The sequence below is a fragment of the Taudactylus pleione genome, unplaced genomic scaffold (genome assembly GCF_031769625.1).
Source record: "Taudactylus pleione unplaced genomic scaffold, aTauple2 ptg000306l, whole genome shotgun sequence".
NCBI classification, from domain to species: domain Eukaryota; kingdom Metazoa; phylum Chordata; class Amphibia; order Anura; family Myobatrachidae; genus Taudactylus; species Taudactylus pleione.
The window spans coordinates 9,422,397-9,446,521 of NW_028284707.1; the positions used below are offsets into that span (position 1 = coordinate 9,422,397).

Here is a 24,125-nt window from a genome sequence, read left to right on the forward strand (position 1 = left end):
AGTGATCTGCGCATGCACAGTAGACACTAGCAGAGCACAAGAGTCTACTCTAGTGCCCGGAATCTGCTGTGCTCAGTGCACTGCCGAGCCATCAGGCAGAGAGGAGGGGGCTCGTGAGCAGTCTCCGTCTCTCAATACTCCCCTGTCTTTGTACTTAATATGCTTTGTAGAAATAAAGAGTAAAACCGGTATCTTTTATATTTTTAAAATTCAGCAAAATATATTATAAATGATGGTTGCAGGGCAGTAATTAAGGGTGTGCAAGCGGTGCTGACGCCTAGGGCTGGCTCATGCCCCCATGGCATTTGCATTTGGCTTGCAAGGTGTCTGGAATGGCATTATGCAGTCAGCAGCACGGCTGCATAGCTGCCAGGGGTATCCTGGGCATACACCCTGCAGCCTGTACAACTGTCCGGAGCATCCTAAGTACACTCTGGCAGCGCTCTACTTCTAGTGCCAGTGGCCCTGCCCGCTAGCTATGACATCATGATGTCATGGGTTTTGGTGGTGGAGCTGACACAGGGTGGCATAAAGACTTGCTTCTGCCATGGATGGCCGTGCAGTTCTGCCACAACGTTCGGGTAAAGTTTTATTATACTATGATGTGAAATCCTAGCACCTCACGTCCATTATCATCACCAGTTCCCCCTCGCAGACCATAGAGGAGCATCGGAAAACTAGAAATGTTGGGGCTGCTATAATTCTCGGGGATGTGCGCTGTCGCTCAGGAATGGGTGCGTTCGAACATCACAGCCGCACATTGCCAATCATTTAAACACCCCCCTATAGACTCAGTGGCATAAAATGAATTGTGCTGCATTGCCTCTTGTACAGTTTGTGCTAATAATAAGCCCCCCTCGGGCCCTGTGATGTCATCAGCTACAAGTCAATCAATAGGCTGCATTTTCATGAACATTGTTTACGCCAGCATAACGTCTACCTCCACTACCTGTGAGTGATGGGTACACCTTAACTTTGGGCTGTACTGCATATTTCTTAATAGGCATTTTTGCAAAGTGTAACACACCTTAATCTGAATGGTGACTTTCTTCAGGTCTTCCTCTTGTTCTGTAGTGAGATCGTCATCATAGAAGAGGGATAAAGGAGCGCAGCTGCCCTGGATGTATTTCCCAAGCTTTGATTTCATGTCTTTGCTCAGGTTTTCCTCTATTTGTAGCAGCATTGTAGCCTGCTGCATCGCTGCATTGGCCGTGGCGTTATCATAGACCCTGGGACACAGTAAATAACAGTGTAAACATTGGCCCTCATTCAGAGTCGTACGCTCTGAATGAGGGCCGCCCTCCATGAAAATGGAGCGTCCTCCTGGACGCTCGTATAGCTGTGGGTCACCACCCACAGGCTATACGAGCGTGCATTTTGATGGCCGCGATGGTCGTGACCATCGCGACCATCTAATCTGCATGCCGGAGCCTGCGGTTGAGGTTTTCAACCGCAAGCTCCAGAGTGATTTTGGCTCTATCAGAGCCAAAATCACTCCCACTGACATCACTAGTGATGTCAGTGGGCCGGCCTCTGACGGGAGGCGTTCCCGTGGGAACGCCCCCGTCAGGGAGGCACGGCCCCGGCACGGCTACCAAAGGGGGCGTGCTGTCAATCAACATCGACAGCACGCCCCCTTTGATCAGACACAACGAGCGAAGGACTTTCCTTCGCTCGTCGCGTCTGGCGCATGCGCGCGACGGAGCTCCCTCCATCGTGCGCATGCTCAGTCCAGAACATCGACCCACTTGCGAGCGGACAGCCGCTCGCGAGTGGGTCTGAATCAGGCCCATTGTTTTCTAGGTTTCTATCGGCATGATATGTGCACTGATGTCGAGAATCTTCCCCCCGCTGACATCCCTGAGCAGCAGTGTCACCTACACGTGTATCGCTAGCCTGCTGTACGGTGTTCCGCTGACCATACAGTACCTTTGAAATGTGTCAGACAGTAGCGCTATCAGCAGGTTGATACAGAGGATGGACGAGATTCCGAGGAACGTGCCGCACAGTACATAGGCCATGACAGGGTCAACGGTATACAGGTCTCCAAAGTTATAATCATCCACCAGCGTCATCCGATATACGGTGTACATCAACTGAGGGACTGTGGCCATGTTCTCTACTAGACCTGTGGTGCAGACATAAGGAACAAATATATATTATTGCCTCAAGCATGAGTAATACTCTTTCTACTGTCAATACATTGATAAGTATTAGAGGGAGATGTAGCAAGGCTTAGAAGCTCATTTATCAACGAGTTTTATCATAGTGATCAAACTCGTTGCGTATATGATAAATGGTGCTCCAGCCAATCAGCTCCCAACTGTCACTTTTCAACCAGATGACAGTTGGGAGCTGATTGGCTGGAGCACCGTTATCATACGTAACGAGTTTTATCGCTCGTTGTGAATGATCAGACTCATTGATAAATAAGGCCCTTAAGAGAGATAAAGCGGGGAAGTGACCTATCCATGGGCCTGATTCAGCAAGGATCGCTATTCTGATAATACGCACACAACGCAGTTGCTAATATCAGCGGGGATATGTAAATGTTTGCATTCGCATTGCGATCGCAGCCTGACATAAGGACGCCCACTTCCCCTTACTCACATCCGTATACTTGGGTAACACAGCAAAACAATCGGTAACATCGAATAACATTGGTCCCATACGCACAGGTAAGGCAGGTCAGACCTCATTGCCCTTAAAACCTCTTTAGCAACCCGGGTTACTGTGCAGTGTGAAAGGGCCAGGTCGAAATTTCTGGCCGAGCGACCCAGCATTTCAACCCTGGTAACGAGCAGGGTTGAACATAGGTTTCACCTGGCTCGCTATTCAGTGTGAACAGGTAACCTGGGTCGATGTGAAAGGGGTATTATTCATCCCCTAGCACTCCCCATGCCACCAGCGCCCTCTGTCTCCTTGTCCTAGACAGCGACTCTGACACTGTTCAACCGTCCACACAAACAGTACAGCATCACCCCAAGCTTCTTCCCCCCTCCCGCTAATCACCACTGCCTGCTTTTATCATTTACAGCGAGTTGCCCCCTACCCTATGCCCCTGTAGTCATGCCTCAATGTTTGTCGTCTTACTGTAATGTACTGCATTCATGCTGTGCACTTATATGACGGTTATGTATCATACTTTCACTGTTTCATTTGCTTTTATGCACATCACTGCAAACACTTTGCAATGGGTATGTACAGAGTGATTTTCTGTGAGGAGCAGAGCAGTGTGATGCCAGACTGTGACATCACAGCCCAACACCGACCTCCCAGCTCTTACCAGTTAGGAGCAACAGTCGGTAGCGCTACATGCAAGAAGCTGCAGATTGCTGGTCCCAGACGGGGACTTAGAGGTCTATGGGGTCTATTTACTAAGCAGTGTTAGGAGACGACAGAGGGCCTGATTCGCACAACGGAGGGAGCTCCGTCGTGCGCATGCGCGAGACCCGGGGAGCGACGGGGAAGCCTTCGCTCCAGGTCTCGCACCAAAGGGGGCGTGCTGTCGATGTTGATTGACAGCAAGCCCCCTTTGGTGGGTGTGCCGGGGGCGTGGCTGCCAGACAGAGGCGTTCCCATGGAACGCCTACCGTCTGGGTCCGGCCCCACTGACATCACTAGTGATGTCAGTGGGAGTGATTTTGGCTCTGATAGAGCCAAAATCACTCCAGGGCTTGTGTTCACCGAGACCCTACCGCAGGGTCTCGTCACAAGCCCGACGGTCGCGATGGTCTTGACCATCACGACCATCTTTTTGGCCGCTCGCATATGCTGTGGGTGGTCACCCACAGCTATGCGAGCGGCCAGGAGGCCGCTCCAAGTTTAGGTAGGAGGGCCCTGATTCAGAGCGAGCGCTCTGGTCAGAGCGTCTGGCTCTGAATCAGGCCCAGAGTGAAAAGTAATAAGAAAGTGTCATTTTTCAAACCTAGCCTGTGAGATGACAGTTGGGAGCTGATTGGCTGGTACCTTATCACTTTCTTATCACTTTTCATTCTGTCTCCTAACACTGCTTAGTAAATAGACACCTATGGGCCTGATTCAGAGCCGTTTGCTATTTGTGGTCGTTCGTTCAAAAACAAGGGGTGGCTATTCAAATGATCCGTTCGCAAATTGCAGTCTGTTCCCACCTCTAAGTCTGAACGAGCGAGCAAAACATACGCTCGTTTTTTTGATAAAAACGCCCCCTGGCCGCACGCACCATACGTCATGTCCGCTATTTATTAGATTAATCGAGTACATCGTACAGCGTATGAACTGCTCGCTATTCTTGTGGTTGGTGTTTTCAACCACTATTTTGCGAGCAGTTCTGAGTTAAAAAAAACCAAGTGACGTGGTCAATGACGCTGCTGTATTAATTATGCACTCCCTTAAAACGCCCGTTTTGACCTTTAAGCACGCCTGCGTTCGGATCTCCACTCCCCGTTTTCAAGCACCTTCCCCTGTTACCACCCACATACGCCTCATTCTGTCACTCAAAATAGCAGGCCCTCGCTATATTGCGTACCAACGATTTTCGGCCGCACTGACTGGTTCGCGCATACGTACTAAAAACCGTACGCATGCGCAGATGTGCGAACATCGCTCGGAACGAGCGTACTGCCGCTAGCGAGTGGCTCTGAATGAGGGCCTATGTATTAAGTCTTGGAGAGAGATAAAGTACCAACCAATCAGCTCCTAGCTGTCCCTATTACAGGCTGTTTGAAAAATGACAGTTAGGAGCTGATTGGTTGGTACTTTATCTCTCTCCACTTTATCGCTCTTCAAGGCTTAGTACATAGACCCCTTATGCTGCGTACACACTGGCCGATATATTGACAGATCAATTCATCAGCGAATATATCTGCTGCCCGTTGGCCAGTGTGTACCTGCGATATGTCTGTGAACGACGACGTTCACAGACATATCACATCGGCTGTGGTGCACAGCTGATGGACAGATATGTCTGCAGACATACCTGTCCACTGGTAAGTGTGTACGGGCGGTCTGTAGACCGCCCGTAGACATGCAGCGGCAGCTGCGAGGAGGGGGCGGACCTGCACCGCCCCCTGGCAAACGGGACCTGCGGCTGCCAGGTAGATGATGGTCGTTCAGTGTGTATGAACGTCCATCATCTGCAGATATATCTGCCAGGTATGTGCCCACCTTTAGTGATGGGCTTAGTAGAAGTACTGGTTCTGGGTGACAAATCTTACACATACTGCTCATCCAGAACAGATAATGGCCCTCATTCAGAGCCACTCGCAAGCGGCAGTACGCTCGTTCCGAGCGATGTTCGCACATCTGCGCATGCGTACGGTTTTTAGTACGCATGCGCGAACCAGTCAGTGCGGCCGAAAATCGTTGGTACGCAATATAGCGAGGGCCTGCTATTTTGAGTGACAGAATGAGGCGTATGTGGGTGGTAACAGGGGAAGGTGCTTGAAAACGGGGAGTGGAGATCCGAACGCAGGCGTGCTTAAAGGTCAAAACGGGCGTTTTAAGGAAGTGCATATTTAATACAGCAGCGTCATTGACCACGTCACTTGGTTTTTTTTAACTCAGAACTGCTCGCAAAATAGCGGTTGAAAACACCAACCACAAGAATAGCGAGCAGTTCATACGCTGTACGATGTACTCGATTAATCTAATAAATAGCGGACATGACGTATGGTGCGTGCGGCCAGGGGGCGTTTTTATCAAATAAACGAGCGTATGTTTTGCTCGCTTGTTCAGACTTAGAGGTGGGAACAGACTGCAATTTGCGAACGGATCATTTGAATAGCCACCCCTTGTTTTTGAACGAACGACCACAAATAGTGAACGGCTCTGAATCAGGCCCTATATCCTCTCCTAATTAATGTCCTCCAATATATGCTGCACAGTTCTCTTCATAACATGGAATATACAAGGTTCCCAAATAATGCAGCCATGAACACTATACCTCCGAAAATGATCCAAAAAGCACAGGCATAGGGGATGTAGAATTCCCCATACAGAAACAGGAATTTCAGCAGGTCGGTTACAATCTTTCCCAGCATCACAATGAAAGGGCCAAGAAGACTGGAGAAGAAAGACAAATAGACATTACACAAAGCACCAAGCATGAGGAATCGGAGCATATTCAACCCAATGACACATTATTAATATACACTATGACCTCTGGTTTGTATTTATATTTCTGCAAATATGCAGGTGGAAATGAACTTGTCCATTAGAGACCAAAATTACATTTTACTATGGAATAATGAAGGAAATCTTACGCTTGGCTAGAAACGTCAGCCGCAACATTCTAGGTTCGCTGTCCATGAGAATGATTTGCAAGTTTTCCCTAATGATAATATTAGGGAAGATGTCTGCAATCTTGGATCAGGCTGTCTGGACAGGACAATAGGCATTAGTATACTAGCTTACATAGAAGAAGCACTTTTTCTTAGCCCTGTTTGTTATTTCTTTAGTTAGATATATGGACTGTATGATACCGCCAGGGCTATAACTAGGGGTGCCCCCTCCCCAAATAGTATATTTATTATAAGGGGGTGTAGTCAAGCCTCCCACAATTATGTGATGTCCCCATCAGTACCCGGCACGTGGCGGCTCTTGGCGTCCCTGATGTCATCGGGATGGGTAAGGGATGCCGGCACTCGGGATCTCGGTGGTCAAAATCCTGAGGTTAGGATACCAACAGCTGTCGGTCGGTATCCTAACCCTCTCCCATTCCCTAACCCTCCCTCCCTAACACCCCCCTAGTGCCTAAACCTAACCTCCCCCTCCCCTGTGCCTAAGCCTAACCTCCCCCTCCCTAGTGCCTAAATCTAAAACCCCTCTAGTGCCTAAACCTAACCTCCCCCTCACTAGTGCCTAAACCTAACACCCCCCTAGTGCCTAAACCTAACCTCCCCCTCCCTAGTGCCTAAACCTAACCTCCCCCTCCCTAGTGCCTAAACCTAACCTCCCCCTCCCTAGTGCCTAAACCTAACCTCCCCCTAGTGTCTAAACCTAACCTCCCCCTCCCTAGTGCCTAAACCTAACCTCCCCACCTAGTGCCTAACCCTAACCTCCCCCCTAGTGCTAAACCTAACCTCCTTCTCCCCTGTGCCTAAACCTAACCTCCCCCTCCCTAGTGCCTAAACCTAACCTCCCCGCCAGTGCCTAACACTAACCTCAACCCTAGTGCCTAAACCTAACCTCCTCCTCCCCTGCGCCTAAACCTAACCTCCTCCCCTGTGCCTAAACCGAACACCCCCCTCCCTAGTGCCTAAACCTAACACCCCCCTAGTGCCTAAACCTAACCTCCCCCTCCCCTGTGCCTAAACCTAACCTCCCCCTCCCTAGTGCCTAAATCTAACACCCCCCTTGTACCTAAACCTAACCTCCCCCTCACTAGTGCCTAAACCTAACACCCCCCTAGTGCCTAAACCTAACCTTCCCCTCCCTAGTGCCTAAACCTAACCTCCCCCCTAGTGCCTAAACCTAACCTCCCCCTCCCTAGTGCCTAAACCTAACCTCCCCCTCCATAGTGCCTAAACCTAACCTCCCCCTAGTGCCTAAACCTCCCCTGTGCCTAAACCTAACTTCCCCCTACCTAGTGCCTAAACCTAACACCCCCCTAGTGCCTAAACCTAACCTCCCCCTCACTAGTGCCTAAACCTAACCTCCCCCCTAGTGCCTAAACCTAACCTCCCCCTCCCTTGTGCCTAAACCTAACCTCCCCCTCTCTAGTGCCTAAACCTAACCTCCCCCTCCCTAGTGCCTAAACCTAACCTCACCCCTAGTGCCAAACCCTAACCTCCCGCCTAGTTCCTAAACCTCCCTAGTGCCTAAACCTAACCTCCCCCTCCCTAGTGCCTAAACCTAACACCCCCCTAGTGCCTAAACCTAACCTCCCCCTCCCTAATGCCTAAACATAACCTCCCCCCTAGTGCCTAAACCTAACATCCTCCTCCCCTGTGCCTAAACCTAACCTCCTCCTCCCCTGTGCCTAAACCTAACACTCCCCCTAGTGCCTAAACCTAACCTCCTCCTCCCCTAGTGCCTAAACCTAACCTCCCCCTCCCTAGTGCCTAAACCTAACCTCCTCCTCCCCTGTGCCTAAACCTAACCTCCCCCTCCCTAGTGCCTAAACCTAACCTCCCCCCCAGTGCCTAACCCCAACCTCAACCCTAGTGCCTAAACCTAACCTCCTCCTCCCTAGTGCCTAAACCTAACCTCCTCCTCCCCTGTGCCTAAACCTAACACCCCCCTCCCCAGTGCCTAAACCTAACACCCCCCTAGTGCCTAAACCTAACCTCCCCCTCCCTAGTGCCTAAATCTAACACCCCCCTAGTGCCTAAACCTAACCTCCCCCACACTAGTGCCTAAACCTAACACCCCCCTAGTGCCTAAACCTAACCTCCCCCCTAGTGCCTAAACCTAACATCCCCCTCCCTAGTGCCTAAACCTAACATCCCCCTCCATAGTGCCTAAACCTAACCTCCCCCTCCATAGTGCCTAAACCTAACCTCCCCCTCCATAGTGCCTAAACCTAACCTCCCCCCCTAGTGCCTTAAGCTAACCTCCCCCCTAGTGCCTAGACCTAACGTCCTCTTCCCCTGTGCCTAAACCTAACCTCCTCCTCCCCTGTGCATAAACCTAACACCCCCCCTAGTGCCTAAACCTAACCTCCCCCTCCCAAGTGCCTAAACCTAACACCCCCCTAGTGCCTAAACCTAACCTCCCCCTCCCCTGTGCCTAAACCTAACCTCCCCCTCCCTAGTGCCTAAACCTAACCTCCCACTCACTAGTGCCTAAACCTAACACTTCCCTAGTGCCTAAACCTATCCTCCCCCTCCCTAGTGCCTAAACCTAACCTCCCCCCTAGTGCCTAAACCTAACCTCTCCCTCCCTAGTGCTTAAACCTAACCTCCTCCTCCCCTGTGCCTAAACCTAACACCCCCCTCTCTAGTGCCTAAACCTAACACCCCCCTAATGCCTAAACCTAACCTCCCCCTCCCCTGTGCCTAAACCTAACCTCCCCCTCCCTAGTGCCTAAATCTAACACCCCCCTAGTGCCTTAACCTAACCTCCCCCCTAGTGCCTAAACCTAACGTCCTCCTCCCCTGTGCCTAAACCTAACCTCCTCCTCCCCTGTGCATAAACCTAACACCCCCCCTAGTGCCTAAACCTATTCCTCCCCCTCCCTAGTGCCTAAACCTAACCTCCCCCTCCCTAGTGCCTAAACCTAACCTCCCCCTCCCCTGTGCCTAAACCTAACCTCCCCCTCCCTAGTGCCTAAACCTAACCTCCCACTCACTAGTGCCTAAACCTAACACTTCCCTAGTGCCTAAACCTATCCTCCCCCTCCCTAGTGCCTAAACCTAACCTCCCCCTCCCTAGTGCCTAAACCTAACCTCCCCCCTAGTGCCTAAACCTAACCTCCTCCTCCCCTGTGCCTAAACCTAACACCCCCCTCCCTAGTGCCTAAACCTAACACCCCCCTCTCTAGTGCCTAAACCTAACACCCCCCTAGTGCCTAAATCTAACCTCCCCCTCCCCTGTGCCTAAACCTAACCTCCCCCTCCCTAGTGCCTAAATCTAACACCCCCTAGTGCCTAAACCTAACCTCCCACTCACTATTGCCTAAACCTAACACCCCCCTAGTGCCTAAACATATCCTCCCACTCCCTAGTGCCTAAACCTAACCTCCCCCCTAGTGCCTAAACCTAACCTCCCCCCTAGTGCCTAAATCTAACCTCCCCCTCCCTAGTGCCTAAACCTAACCTCCCCCTAGTGCCTAAACCTAACCTCCCCCTCCCTAGTGCCTAAACCTAACCTCCCCCCTAGTGCCTAAACCTAACCTCCCCCTCCCTAGTGCCTAAACCTAACCTCCCCCTCCCTAGTGCCTAAATCTAACCTCCCCCTCCCTAGTGCCTAAACCTAACCTCCCCCCTAGTGCCTAACCCTAACCTCCCCCCTAGTGCCTAAACCTAACCTCCTCCTCCCCTGTGCCTAAACCTAACCTCCCCCTCCCTAGTGCCTTAACCTAACCTCCCCCTAGTGCCTAACCCTAACCTCAACCCTAGTGCCTAAACGTAACCTCCTCCTCCCCTGTGCCTAAACCTAACCTCCTCCTCCCTTGTGCCTAAACCTAACCTCCCACTCACTAGTGCCTAAACCTAACACCCCCCTAGTGCCTAAACATATCCTCCCCCTCCCTAGTGCCTAAACCTAACCTCCCCCCTAGTGCCTAAATCTAACCTCCCCATCCCTAGTGCCTAAACCTAACCTCCCCCTAGTGCCTAAACCTAACCTCCCCCTCCCTAGTGCCTAAACCTAACCTCCCCCCTAGTGCCTAAACCTAACCTCCCCCTCCCTAGTGCCTAAACCTAACCTCCCCCTCCCTAGTGCCTAAATCTAACCTCCCTCTCCCTAGTGCCTAAACCTAACCTCCCCCCTAGTGCCTAACCCTAACCTCCCCCCTAGTGCCTAAACCTAACCTCCTCCTCCCCTGTGCCTAAACCTAACCTCCCCCTCCCTAGTGCCTTAACCTAACCTCCCCCTAGTGCCTAACCCTAACCTCAACCCTAGTGCCTAAACGTAACCTCCTCCTCCCCTGTGCCTAAACCTAACCTCCTCCTCCCTTGTGCCTAAACCTAACCTCCCACTCACTAGTGCCTAAACCTAACACCCCCCTAGTGCCTAAACATATCCTCCCCCTCCCTAGTGCCTAAACCTAACCTCCCCCCTAGTGCCTAAATCTAACCTCCCCCTCCCTAGTGCCTAAACCTAACCTCCCCCTAGTGCCTAAACCTAACCTCCCCCTCCCTAGTGCCTAAACCTAACCTCCCCTCTAGTGCCTAAACCTAACCTCCCCCTCCCTAGTGCCTAAATCTAACCTCCCCCTCCCTAGTGCCTAAACCTAACCTCCCCCCTAGTGCCTAACCCTAACCTCCCCCCTAGTGCCTAAACCTAACCTCCTCCTCCCCTGTGCCTAAACCTAACCTCCCCCTCCCTAGTGTCTTAACCTAACCTCCCCCTAGTGCCTAACCCTAACCTCAACCCTAGTGCCTAAACGTAACCTCCTCCTCCCCTGTGCCTAAACCTAACCTCCTCCTCCCTTGTGCCTAAACCTAACCACCTCCTCCCCTGTGCATAAACCTAACACCCCCCCTAGTGCCTAAACCTAACCTCCCCCTCCCTAGTGCCTAAACCTAACCTCCCCTCTAGTGCCTAAACCTAACCTTCTCCTCCCCTGTGCCTAAACCTAACACCCCCCTAGTGCCTAAACCTAACCTCCCCCTCCCTAGTGCCTAAACCTAACCTCCCCCCTAGTGCCTAAACCTAACCTCCCCCTCCCCTGTGCCTAAACCTAACACCGCCCTCCCTAGTGCCTAAATCGAACACCCCCTAGTGCCTAAACCTAACCTCCCACTCACTAGTGCCTAACCATAACCTCCCAATCAAGTGCCTAAACCTAACCTTCTCCTCCCCTATGCCTAAACCTAACCTCCCCCTCCCTATTGCCTAAACCTAACCTCCCCCCTAGTGTCTAAACCTAACCTCCCCCTCCCTAGTGCCTAAACATAACCTCCCCCTTAGTGCCTATACCTAACCTCCTCCTCCCCTGTGCCTAAACCTAACCTTCTCCTCCCCTGTGCCTAAACCTAACCTCCCCCTCCCTAGTGCCTAAACCTAACCTCCTCCCTAGTGCCTAACCCTACCCTCAACCCTAGTGCCTAAACCTAACCTCCTCCTCCCCTGTGCCTAAACCTAACCTCCTGCTCCCCTATGCCTAAACCTAACCTCCTCCTCCCCTGTGCCTAAACCTAACCTCCTCCTCCCCTGTGCCTAAACCTAACCTCCTGCTCCCCTATGCCTAAACCTAACCTCCTCCTCCCCTGTGCCTAAACCTAACCTCCTCCTCCCCTGTGCCTAAACCTAATCCTCCCCCCTTAGTGCTAACCCTCCCCCTAGTGTCCAACCCCTAACCCTCCCCCTAACTCCGTGATTTACCTTAGGGATGCCGGCGGTCGGGATACCAGCGCCAGGATTCTGACAAGTGTTGGGATTCCGGCGTTGGCATTTTGACCGCCGGCATCCCTATTGTCGAGATACTGAACGTATCCCATGTCATCTATATGCAGTAGTTTGGACAGTTGTTAGAATACAGTGATTACTGTGTGCTCCATTCTACAGACCCAGATGTTATAACAAATCATTATATGGACCTTCCTAGAAGGATTAACAAAAAGTTTTGAACCACCCTGAATTATGTGGGACTCACAGAGAATACTTTACATTTACATACAATTTATCTGTTTATAGAGGAAACCTACTGTATCTACTACTACAGTATATCTGACAGTCTCTGGGTATCAATGATTACAGTTTATTCTGCAAGATAACGCTGATTATAAACAAAGCATGCTGGATTACATAAAGCAGCTTTGCTGGGTTCAATGAAATAGTTAATTAATAACGTATACTTTGTTTCTAACTGCAGTGGCAGTCATCAGAGTAATGCTGGGTACACACTTGGCGATATATATCGCTCGTTCTTTAGATGAGTGATATGTCATGACTGTAAATTACGTAATTCATTACAGTCTGGTACGGCAATAGCACTAAGGGAGATCGTAAACTCTTAGAGTGAATAGTATGTACAGCTGAGGGCATTATTGGCTGTGATTTGCCATCAATTGAATATATCTACATTGAAAACTGTTGTCGTAAGGGAAATAGCATTGTACAAGATTGTTATCATCCTAACCATTGCATTTCTTCCTTCCATCAAATAGACAGTTCAGGTGCATTAAAGCTAGAACATCTTGATTTAAAAAAAATATTGTAATTATATGCGGATTATCTATCTATCTATCTATCTATCTATCTCATATCTATCTATCTCATATCTATCTATCTATCTATCTATCTATCTATCTATGCACCAACACTCACATCTCAACTGGCTGGGCAAATATAAATGTCTGCCCAGTTGTAATGTCAGCACAAACATATCGAGTGGCCAATTGGTAAGTCTGCATAGCTTACCAAATGGCCTTACTGAGGGCGAATCAGTCTAATTGTGTACCCGGTGTCTCTCATCAGCTGTGCTATGCCCTAAAGGCAAACAGCTGACAGCAGAACTGAAAAGATTGATTAACTGCAGTTACCTTCCTATGCTTTCCTATAAAGGTAGTTGCCAGTACGAGTCTCTCACTCTTTGTTCACTGTGTTAGGACACACACTAATCAGCATAATTTGGAACACACCATCAAACTAACTGACTTTTATTATTCTCTCCTATTTGGGATATTTTGAAAATATAGCCTCTGATTTTATATGAATGTCATTAAGGGGCATATCTATCTATATTATTTTTATTAAAATAGTTTTGACACCCTTTTCTCATTATTTTAATATCACAGGAATGTACTAATGGGCAGCTGGAGTAATTTTAGTAAGCAAATTGCATTTCCCATACTGGTAATGGGAAATGTGATCTGCTTAAATTTACTAAAAAAGATACAGTGAGGGAGCCCTGTGATAATAACGCTATCTGGAGATGGCGTTATGCAGAAAGTCGATTGTACCTATAATAATTATTTACTCCAGCCACAATCACAAATAGTAACATACAGACTTACTGCCCTAATACAATCTAGGAAGACTGAGAGCAGAGAGACTATAAGACTGTACATAAGGCTACAGACATGTGTCTTTCTTATGTTTCATGCGTTCAGATGAACCTGCTCCAGGGAGCATAAACCCAGGGATGTTGCTACCATTAGGCAGCTTTAGGCGGCTGCCTAGGGGTGCCAGCCACTGGGGGGCGCTGCTGAGTCCACAAAAAAAAGCAAGGCCGATGCACACGTGTGTGTGTGTGTTAGAATTTGGGGCACATGTGTGGCATATGTATAGCATAATTCATGGCTATGTGGCATACAAGCTGTGTGGCATATGTATTGGAGGCATTGATGTGTAGCATAATTATGAATTGGGGATACAGCTGTGTGGCATATAATGACTTTGTGGCACAGATGTGTGGCATATTATGAATTGGAGCAGTTATGAGGCACAGTATGATTTTGGGGCTCTGCTGTGTTATATATTAGTTGGGGCATAACGTATTTGTATAATGAATTTGGCACACTACTGTGTGGTACAGTATAAATTGGCATCACTAATATGTGGCATAGTATGGCATAATATTGGAGGGAGCAGGGGCAGTGGATGAAATGTTGCCTAGGGCGCCCAGATATCTTACACCGGCCCTGCATAAACCATTTGGTAAATGAATTCGCTGATAATTGAAATTTGTCAGAGTTTCAGAACCTGTGGAATCACTTTGCCCATCCTTAGTCATCGCTACGTTTCCCGATCACATTCTCAGCTCTAACAGTACCTCACCTACAATAATGGAATAGTCATACGTTTTTTAGTTTTAACGATTGATCATCACAGTGGTGACAGCTGGATACAGCTGCATAACTGTACAGTGGGGATGCAATCGGGAAACTGGCTGACGTGATCTTGACAACCGGCTGCCCGAGTGCTTTATCCTGGCGTGGGTTAAATGACAGGCGTCTATATCTAGACACCTGTAATTTTCCCGATGCTGGGAGACAGGCGCCCCGGCATCCCGATCAAAGGGATGCCAGGCGCCGTGAGTGGACAGCCGCGGGGGGGGGGGGGTTGGGTTTAGCGCACCCGGGGGTGACTTAGGCTTAGGCACCCCCGGGAGGGACAGCCGCGGTTAGGACAGGGGAGGGGACAGGGTTAGGTTTAGCGCACCCGGGGGGGACTTAGGGTTAGGCGCCCCCTCGGGAGGGTTAGGCACCCCCCGGGAGGGTTAGGGTTAGGGTTAGGCTAGGTTTTAGCCACCTCCGGGGGGACTGCGGCCGGCGGTATTTCATACCGATTCCGTACAGTCTGGGGGTCATCTGAGAGGGATACATTTAATATCCCGACAGCGGGGATTCCGGCGGTCACATTGCTGATGCTGGAATCCCGACACATATCGGAATGCCAGCACTGGCATCCCGATCGCCGGAATCCCGAAGGTAAGTTGGCCCTGGCAATGAGTAATAGCAGATAAAGGACTTTTAAAGACTTGCAAACATATCAGTCAAGGTGCTACTTACCGTATGGCTCTTGCATGCTTCATTAGCCGCAGCCAGAGGAAGATAATGGTGACAGCGAAGATTCGGACATGAGATACATGTAGATTAGTATTGTCCTGTACAACCACGTCAGCAATGTGAGTCAGGATCACAGCCAGGAGCAGGAAGTACACAATCCAGTCAAAAACATTCCTGCGAAAGATAAAACAATCACTTACACAGATGTTTGCCAGACTGATGGCCTTGGCACAGTACGGAAGGACCGCTATGGCACACGGGTCCTCCGCCTCGCCAGCTGTTGTCGCAGGTAAGGGAGGTTGTGTGGATCTTTTAGAACACACTGAGGGCTTCATCCACAGAGGCCCATTTATTAATGGTTGCATTAGCGCCAATGATCGCATAGCAGGATGCGATCATAGCACGGAATGTACTAACGATCACTGGTAGGGACAGGGGCTCCAAAAGGAAACTTATGGGCCACCTCCCGTAACTAGGTTTTTGAAGGCCCCATAGCAGAAAGTTTGTTAGGGCCCCTATGTACCACCTAATGGTGAAAAATATATATAACACATGTTTTGACAAGGAAGTTGGGACCCCCCTCAGCTCTGGGCCCCATAGCAGCTGCACCCCTTGCACCTATGGTAGTTACGCCCATGCTATGGGGCTTGCAGTGCTGGCTGAATATGGACGGACAGCAGCATATATTGGAGATATCTGCTGCGATCCCTCCATAAAACATCTGGGGAATACTTAATATTTGCGGATATCCCCTGAAAATGGCTGTTTTCAGGGACTACAACGCAAATATTAACTGATAAATGGGCCCCAGAGTCACACGCAATTCGGTTGCATATGCAGGCTCGGAAATAAAATGCAGATATTCCCCTGTATTCAGGATGGGGGGCAGCATCCCCATCCATCCGCCTGTTAAAGTAGCTGCTATCACTACTGGCCTATGCACGGGGAAAGCAATGTTTTTAAAGTTTTAAGGTTTTTAAACTACTTAATATTTATAAGCGGTAATGAAAAAAAAAGTGGGACAGAGTAGAGGGCGGGACAGGGCTGTTCTAAGGGACAGAGAAAGGAGGAGCAGGACAGACTGGGGGCGGAGATACAAAGCCGGGGGCTGGATGGCGCGCAGCAGTGGACGGATGGGGTGGGGTTGAACAGAGTGGGGGCGGGGTGGAACATAGTGGGCGCGGGATTGGGCAGAGCAGCAAGCAGACTGAGGTGACACATATGTAGGATCCCTTTCTAGTTTAAAATAAAGCACTGGAGGAAAACAAGCAGCAGAAAAAGTCTCATGTGACACCGCCCTAACATTTCCCCATCCAACATTTATCTAATAACTCAGGGCCGCAACTAGGGGGGGCTGGAGGTGCGCGTGCACCGGGTGCCGAATTAGGGGCCCATAGCCCCTGCATCCGACAGCGCTGCTGCACCCACCACCAGTGTCCCTTAGGCCACCTCAGCCCAGTGCCGCAGGGAGGCTCCATTTGCCAGACACCCGCTGGGATTTTATTACTTCCCTGCAGCGCAGTGGCAGCCGGAGGCTGGAGTTCTGTCCTGATCTCCAGCTTCCAGCTCCCCCCGCGGGCACTATGGGAGAGATGTCATTAGTTCCGAGGAGCAGCCGGGTGGACCGGGCAGCAGTGGATGCAGGAGCAGGGTTTAAGGTAAGTATTGTTTTGTATTTTTTCCTGTGTAAGCAGCAGTACATGGAGCATTACTATGGGGGCATTACCTCAGGGGACATTACTATATGTGCAGCACTACAGGGGCATTACTTCAGGGGGCAATACTATAGGGGCACTACTACAGGGGAATTACTATAGGGGCACTGCTGCAGGGGGCATTACTATAGGGGCACTACTACAGGGGAATTACTATAGGGATACTGCTGCAGGGGGCATTACTATAGGGGTACTGCTGCAGGGGGCATTACTATAGGGGCACTACTACAGGTGGGTGGCATTATGTGTAAAGGGCATTATAATATGTGGCATTATGTGTAAAGGGCATTACAATATGTGGCATTATGTGTACAGTGTAATATGTTTGTTCTGTCGATATGTGTAATTAATTGTAATAAAATAATTTGGACATTTGATGGTTTTATTTAAGAAACCTTAACTAACATTTTTAAGGGACGGACATTAAATTTATGTCAGAAAAGGCCATCTTTGGATGGGTGCCGTGGGGCGCCAAAATACTGTTTTGCCCCAGGTGACAAAAATCCTAGTTTCGGCCCTGAATAACTATCAAAAGTGCATTTTAATGACGGCTTGGAATTTTTTCTCCAAATTTATTACAATACATTGAAATGCTAAATTATTCTTACAAGTAACAGGCTACAACTTTAAAGGTTTTCTCAGGCTAATGAGCTGAAAACTAATTGAAGGATTTAAATTCAGAGCATCTCCAGTCTGAGTTCTGGTGCAGAAGAACATCAAAGTTTGGACTTTTACTCCGCAGGGGATCATATGTAAATGAGCTTCTCAAATCATTGCTTTCCCTAGATTTCTATCCGATATGCATTATTCTTGTTTGCGGGGAAAAATCCGGTTCATAAAACTGCTTTAAATTTTTTTAAAAATGACGATCTCCATCTTGTCGATTTAACAGTTAAAAAAACTTTCAGTAACAATCTGCCCGGACCAGTGAGGAAACAAGACCACATGTGATAAAGTGCAAACCATTATGTGTCTCTCATGTTATCGTCTTACAGATCTCCATTGCGGGATGAAGTTAAATTGCTGGCCATCGGGATGCCGGCTGACGAAATCCCGAAAACCGCAATAATCATCGGCTTTGGACGTTAGTTTAAAAATGGCGACAGAAATAAATGCTAAAAAAGCTTTATTATTTATTTCTGTGATTGTTTTAAAGCTATTGGTCAAGTCGCTGATGAGGCTTTGACAACTAACAGATAACAAATATGTCTCCATGCCTCAAATGCTCTTATGTTGACAAACATCCATACAAGCCATAGGGGTTTGTAGTCAGAATGTCGACATCACAATAGGGTTAGGTACTAGGGGGCAATCGGGTTAGGCTGCGAAAGGGAAGGTTAGGGTTAAAGAAGAACAGAAGGGGGGAGCGGGTACTAATTACTCAAGATGGGCCCAAGTCTGTAGAGAGCCGGTACAGACCCCGGTTATATTTGGGGGCATGGCCTAATCGTGGTAGCCATGGCCACTCGCCCTCTCAGAAAAGAAAATATATATTAAAAAAATGCTTTGGGAGGGGGAGGGGTGCTGTGAGCCCTTCAGCGAGGAGCAAATCCAGGGGGTGAGGGGCGCAATCATTGTGATTGCTCCCCACCCACCCCCGCACATACAGAGGAGACAAGTAGGACTCTTAAGAGGGAGGGGTTGCAGCAGCCTTTCCAACAAGCCCGGGCCTGGATAATTAGTACCTGCTTCCCCCCCCCCCCCATCTCGGTGTCCGTGTCTGGGCCAGCTGCTGAGGGGGACAAATGTTCCTTTGCAGTGCACTGGGGAACATATTATATTGCATTATTTTTTTATGGAGGGAGCATGGCCATGCTTCCCAGATTTGGTCACTCCTCTTCATTACCCGGGCCCCGAGGCTGTCTCAATGGCCCTGCCACTCAATCTGCCAGAAGTCATTATCAAATGACCACTGGACCCGGAAGACATCGCTGGGGCAGCCAGCCCGCTGTAACAGGTAGGTCACCCCTACACCACCAGGGACATTTTGTCAACATTCTAATCATGTTGACATTCCCTCACTGTCAACATAATGAGTGTCGATGTGGTAAAGCATGTTGACGTTATGACCATGTGGACATTCTCAGGTCCACATTATGATTTATGAATGACGACTTGATGAATGTCAACAAAATATACCACACCCCTAACACTTAAAAAACTGTTTTCTTGACTATTTATGACCCGTTAGTGAACCACAAGCCAATATTTAAAAATCCAGGATTCAGCTACTAAACAGCTTATCCATTTTTGGGCAACTACTACCACTGTACTGTAACAGATCTTACCACTGGTTTGTGGTGTTCTCGTTTTTTTAAATGAATCCTAATGACTGAAAGCCACATAATTATTAGCGGCTTTGACCAAGGTATTGATTGTGTACTGCAGTGCACCCTCTGGAGCAGTGCTACCGTAGCTTAAGGTGACATATGCCTAAAAGAGTTGTACATCACCGGTTATCCAAAGCAAGCTAGTTTAGCACTGCAATGTGAATATTTGAATTGTCTGTGCATAGCAGATTATATTTCAGTGTTAAAAACCACTGTAAGTAGAGCAACTGCTGATTTAAGGGGTTCATATGGATTCCCTGCAAGCTGTAGTAAATCAGGGCTGCATTGATCTCATAAAGGATTGCCTTATTTATATAGTAATATGTGCATTGCATTCACCTCTGTTTGTGTTTGTGACATCTGAGCATTCCCTGCTATGAAAGGGACTAAGAGGTTTACGTACTAAACTATAGAGATAAAGTGGACGGAGATAAAGTACCAACCATTCAGCTCCTAACTGTCACTTAGTTTGTGTTTGAAAAATGACAGTTAGGAGCTGATTGGTTGGTCATTTATCTCCATTCACTTTATCTCTTTCCAAGGCTTAGTACATAGACCCCTAAACTAATAAATAAACACAACTTGCCAAAAGAGAGCATTCTAAATAAAACCCTATCAGCGGGAAGCCACAGCTGATACAGTGCTGCATTGTACGGCAGTATACAGATAACAATGAGGTGTACTGATCAATAAAATATAAGTGCCCTAACAACTTTATACTTTTATATTTTACCTCCATCGATGAACAGGTTAACACAACATCTGGATGGCTGTGGATGGTGAGTCACTGTGACACAAATCCAGATTATAATAGATGCTCCAGAGGAAGGAAATTCAAAACAGACAACGGAAACATAACTTTCTATGGAAGAGCACAAGTGCAGCGAATAACCCAGTGGGCAAAGTCGAAGGGAGTCTGTCTCATCAAAAGCTAATTAGGCTCTTACCGTAGGGAAATGTATTATTGAATGAAAACAGTTTAATTGGTCCAGCGGCCTTTCTTCTCCCTCTATTTTTAAATGCTTTATAATGGAGAAGTGGGTTGCGTATTAACCTAATACTGTGTGTAGCAGCTCTCGGAAGTTGTGTAAGCTCGTTATGTACAATGAGGACACTGGGTGATTCGGAAATGGTTTAACCTTTCTGGTGAGGGGACAGCTTGTAAAGGGAGCAGAAGGGCACTTTGCCCCGTGGGCCACTCTCATTTTGAGATGAGGGATTACATCCTGAAGGAAGGTCAGGTCTTCCGTCATGCCTTAGTATGTTCAGAAATTGTCATATTCTCCATATATGGCACCTATATAGACCAAGGCAGCATTTATACAATGGGACTTATCAGGGCCGGCTCCAGGGGTCGGAGCACCCTGTGCCGGTTCCTTAGAGGGTGACCACAAAGGGGGTGTGGCCTAATTATCATAGACCACGCCACCTATGTGACGTTATTTGGAGGTGTGCCCACATGGCACGAATCCAAATAACGTCAGGTTGGGGGGACCCTCATTAGCTGGGCTTCCCCCAGCCCTCTCCAGTCACTGAATGGATGCCGCGTGCATGCACGCAGTATCCATTCAGACTCCGGCACCGTTTTTTTTATTCATGGGTTGGTTCCTGGCACTGACAGGCAGGCTGTATGTGGTGGGGTGCGGCACACCGGCGCATAGTCACACACACATAGCCTGCCCTGCCAGTGCCAGCCTGAGCCCATGATGATGCATTCACTTACTGTCTCTCCTCCGCACGGACGCCCTCGTCGCATCGTCCAGGCCTTCGCGTCCGCCCAGTGCTCAGCCTCAGGGACCAGGGTGCAGAGTCTGCAGATACGCTGGGCGAACAACGCAGCAGCTTTGGGCAGAGCCCAGCATGACAGGGCCGGGCCAGCCAGGGAAAATGGCGGCTGAAAATCGGCACCCCCACTGTAGGTGGCGCCCTCGTGCCTCCGCTCAGGTGGAACATGCCTGTAGCCGGCCCTGGCGCCTAAAGGGTGGGCATGGGGGGGTTTCAGTATAATAAAGATGTGAGTCCATGACTGCTGGCTTATTGTAAGTTGCTACATTTCCACCATTTCCCATAATATTCTATAGTTGAGAACATTTAAGTGGCGTTGTGCCATGGGCCACTTCATTCTGACAACCCAATGGCCAAATATGCCCATTGCCCTCCAGTTACATGAAGGACATGAGTGACAAATGGGATCCTGAAAAATAACTTCTCCTAGGAAGAGCTAGATTTGGGGGAGATGTATCCCATAGCAACCAGTCATCTACTAATGTACCTATGAAATGTTGACATGCTGAAGATGCCGATGATTAGGGTTAGGCTGCGGGTGGAGGGGGTGTTAGGGTTAGGTACGGCGGGAGGATTAGGCTTAGAGATAAGAGGACAAATACTGAAGCATCACAGGTCCAAGCCAGAAGTGACTGTCACATGGCCGCTGGGACCCAGAAGATGATGCTGGAGCTGCCGCCGGGAGTATGGTGAGTGACCACTGGGCCACCAGTGACACTGTGCCGACAGTTTACCATGTCGACATATCATCCGTGTAGACATGATAAAGGTTGACATGGTCACTGTGGACAGTACAACTAGACCAACATACTGCACGTCGACAGTTCGACCATGTTGACCAGATGACTTTTTGACATGATAATTGTGGACAAATCATACCACACCCTTATTAAGTATAGGGGTCTACAGTGAAAAGTTTAAATTCACATACATTTTTTCTCATATTTGACATTAATACTTTGTTTTATTTTTAATTTATTATTATTTCACCTCTTTGATTATTAAGTTATAATTATACTAATAAAAGGTAAGATTTATACTGATATGCATTGTAGTAGTAAGTAACCCTCCATATGCACCAGTAACAATCTGTGAGCGCACAATATCAGAATACTCACACTCTCTCTGTCTGTTATAATTTTATTATACCCTCAATATGCCCCAGTAACAATCTATGAGTGCACAATATGAGAGTACTCACACTCTTTCTGTCTGTTATAATTGCATTATACCCTCAATATGCACCAGTAACGATCTGTGAGTACACAATATCAGAGTACTCACACTCTTTCTGTCTGTTATAATTGCATTATACCCTCAATATGCACCAGTAACGATCTGTGAGTACACAATATCAGAGTACTCACACTCTTTCTGTCTGTTATAATTGTATTATACCCTCAATATGTACCAGTAACAATCTGTGAGTACACAATATCAGAGTACTCACACTCTTTCTGTCTTGTTATAATTTTATTATACCCTCAATATGCCCCAGTAACAATCAGTGAGTGCACAATATCAGAGTACTCACACTCTTTCTGTCTGTTATAATTTTATTATACCCTCAATATGCACCAGTAACATTCAGTGAGTGCACAATATCAGAGTACTCACACTCTTTCTGTCTGTTATAATTTTATTATACCCTCAATATGCACCAGTAACAATCTGTGAGTGCACACTATCAGAGTACTCACACTCTTTTTATCTGTTATAATTTTATTATACCCTCAATATGCACCAGTAACAATCTATGAGTGCACAATATCAGAATACTCACACTCTGTCTGTTATAATTGTATTATACCCTCAATATGCACCAGTAACAATCTGTGAGCGCACAATATCAGAGTACTCACACTCTTTCTGTCTGTTATAATTTTATTATACCCTCAATATGCACCAGTAACAATCTGTGAGCGCACAATATCAGAATACTCACACTCTTTCTGTCTGTTATAATTGTATTATACCCTCAATATGCCCCAGTAACAATCTGTGAGTGCACAATATCAGAGTACTCACACTCTTTCTGTTTGTTATAATTTTATTATACCCTCAAGCACCATTAACAATCTGTGGCCCTCATTCAGAGCCGTACGCTATTTGCGGTCGTTCGTTTAAAAACAAGGGGTGGCTATTCAAATGATCCGTACGCACATTGCAGTCTGTTCACACCTCTAAGTCTGAACGAACGAGCAAAACATACGCTCGTTTATTTGTTAAAAACGCCCCCTGGCCGCACGCATCCTACGTCATGTCCGCTATTTATTAGATTAATCGAGTACATCGACCAGCGTATGAACTGCTCGCTATTCTTGTGGTTGGTGTTTGCTACCACAAATTTGCGTGCAGTTCTGGCTATAAAATAACCCAGTGACGTGGTCAATGACGCTGCTGTTTTAAATATACACACCCATTAAACGCCCGCTTTGACCTTTAAGCACGCCTGCGTTCGGATCTCCACTCCCCGTTTTCAAGCACCTTCCCCTGTTACCACCCACATACGCCTCATTCTGTCACTCAAAGTAGCAGGCACTCGCTATATAGCGAACAAACGATTTTCGGCCGCACTGACTGGTTCGCGCATGCGTACTAAAAAGCGTACGCATGCGCAGATGTGCAAACATCGCTCGGAACGAGCGTACTGCCGCTAACGAGCGGCTCTGAATGAGGGCCTGTGAGTGCACAATATCAGAATACTCACACTCTTTCTGTTATAATTTTATTATACCCTCAATATGCCCCAGTAACAATCTGTGAGTGCACAATATCAGAGTACTCACACTCTTTCTGTCTGTTATAATTGTATTATACCCTCAATATGCCCGAGTAACAATCTGTGAGTGCACAATATCAGAGTACTCACACTCTCTCTGTTATAATTTTATTATACCCTCAATATGCCCCAGTAACAATCTGTGAGTGCACAATATCAGAGTACTCACACTCTTTCTGTATGTAATAATTGTATTATACCCTCAATATGCACCAGTAACAATCTGTGAGCACACAATATCAGAGTACTCACACTCTTTCTATCTGTTATAATTTTATTATACCCTCAATATGCACCAGTAACAAATTCAATCTGTGAGTGCATACTATCAGAATACTCACACTCTTTCTGTCTGTTATAATTTTATTATACCCTCAATATGCACCAGTAACGATCTGTGAGTACACAATATTAG

At 48.0% G+C, this 24,125-nt stretch overlaps 1 protein-coding gene across 4 annotated transcripts in view; it reads right to left on the minus strand.

Moving 5' to 3' along the window:
- LOC148511484 (uncharacterized) overlaps positions 1 to 24,125 on the minus strand; it is a 288,840-nt gene that overhangs the window by 105,944 nt on the left and 158,771 nt on the right. For all 4 annotated transcript variants that reach the window (XM_088442213.1, XM_088442214.1, XM_088442215.1 and 1 more), the window contains exons 14-17: positions 15,102 to 15,272; positions 5,924 to 6,042; positions 1,930 to 2,128; positions 1,028 to 1,229 (exon numbers count right to left, since the gene is read on the minus strand). In XM_088442213.1, coding sequence (XP_088298339.1) covers positions 1,028 to 1,229; positions 1,930 to 2,128; positions 5,924 to 6,042; positions 15,102 to 15,272 — 691 coding nt within the window. The remainder of the gene's footprint in view (positions 1 to 1,027; positions 1,230 to 1,929; positions 2,129 to 5,923; positions 6,043 to 15,101; positions 15,273 to 24,125) is intronic.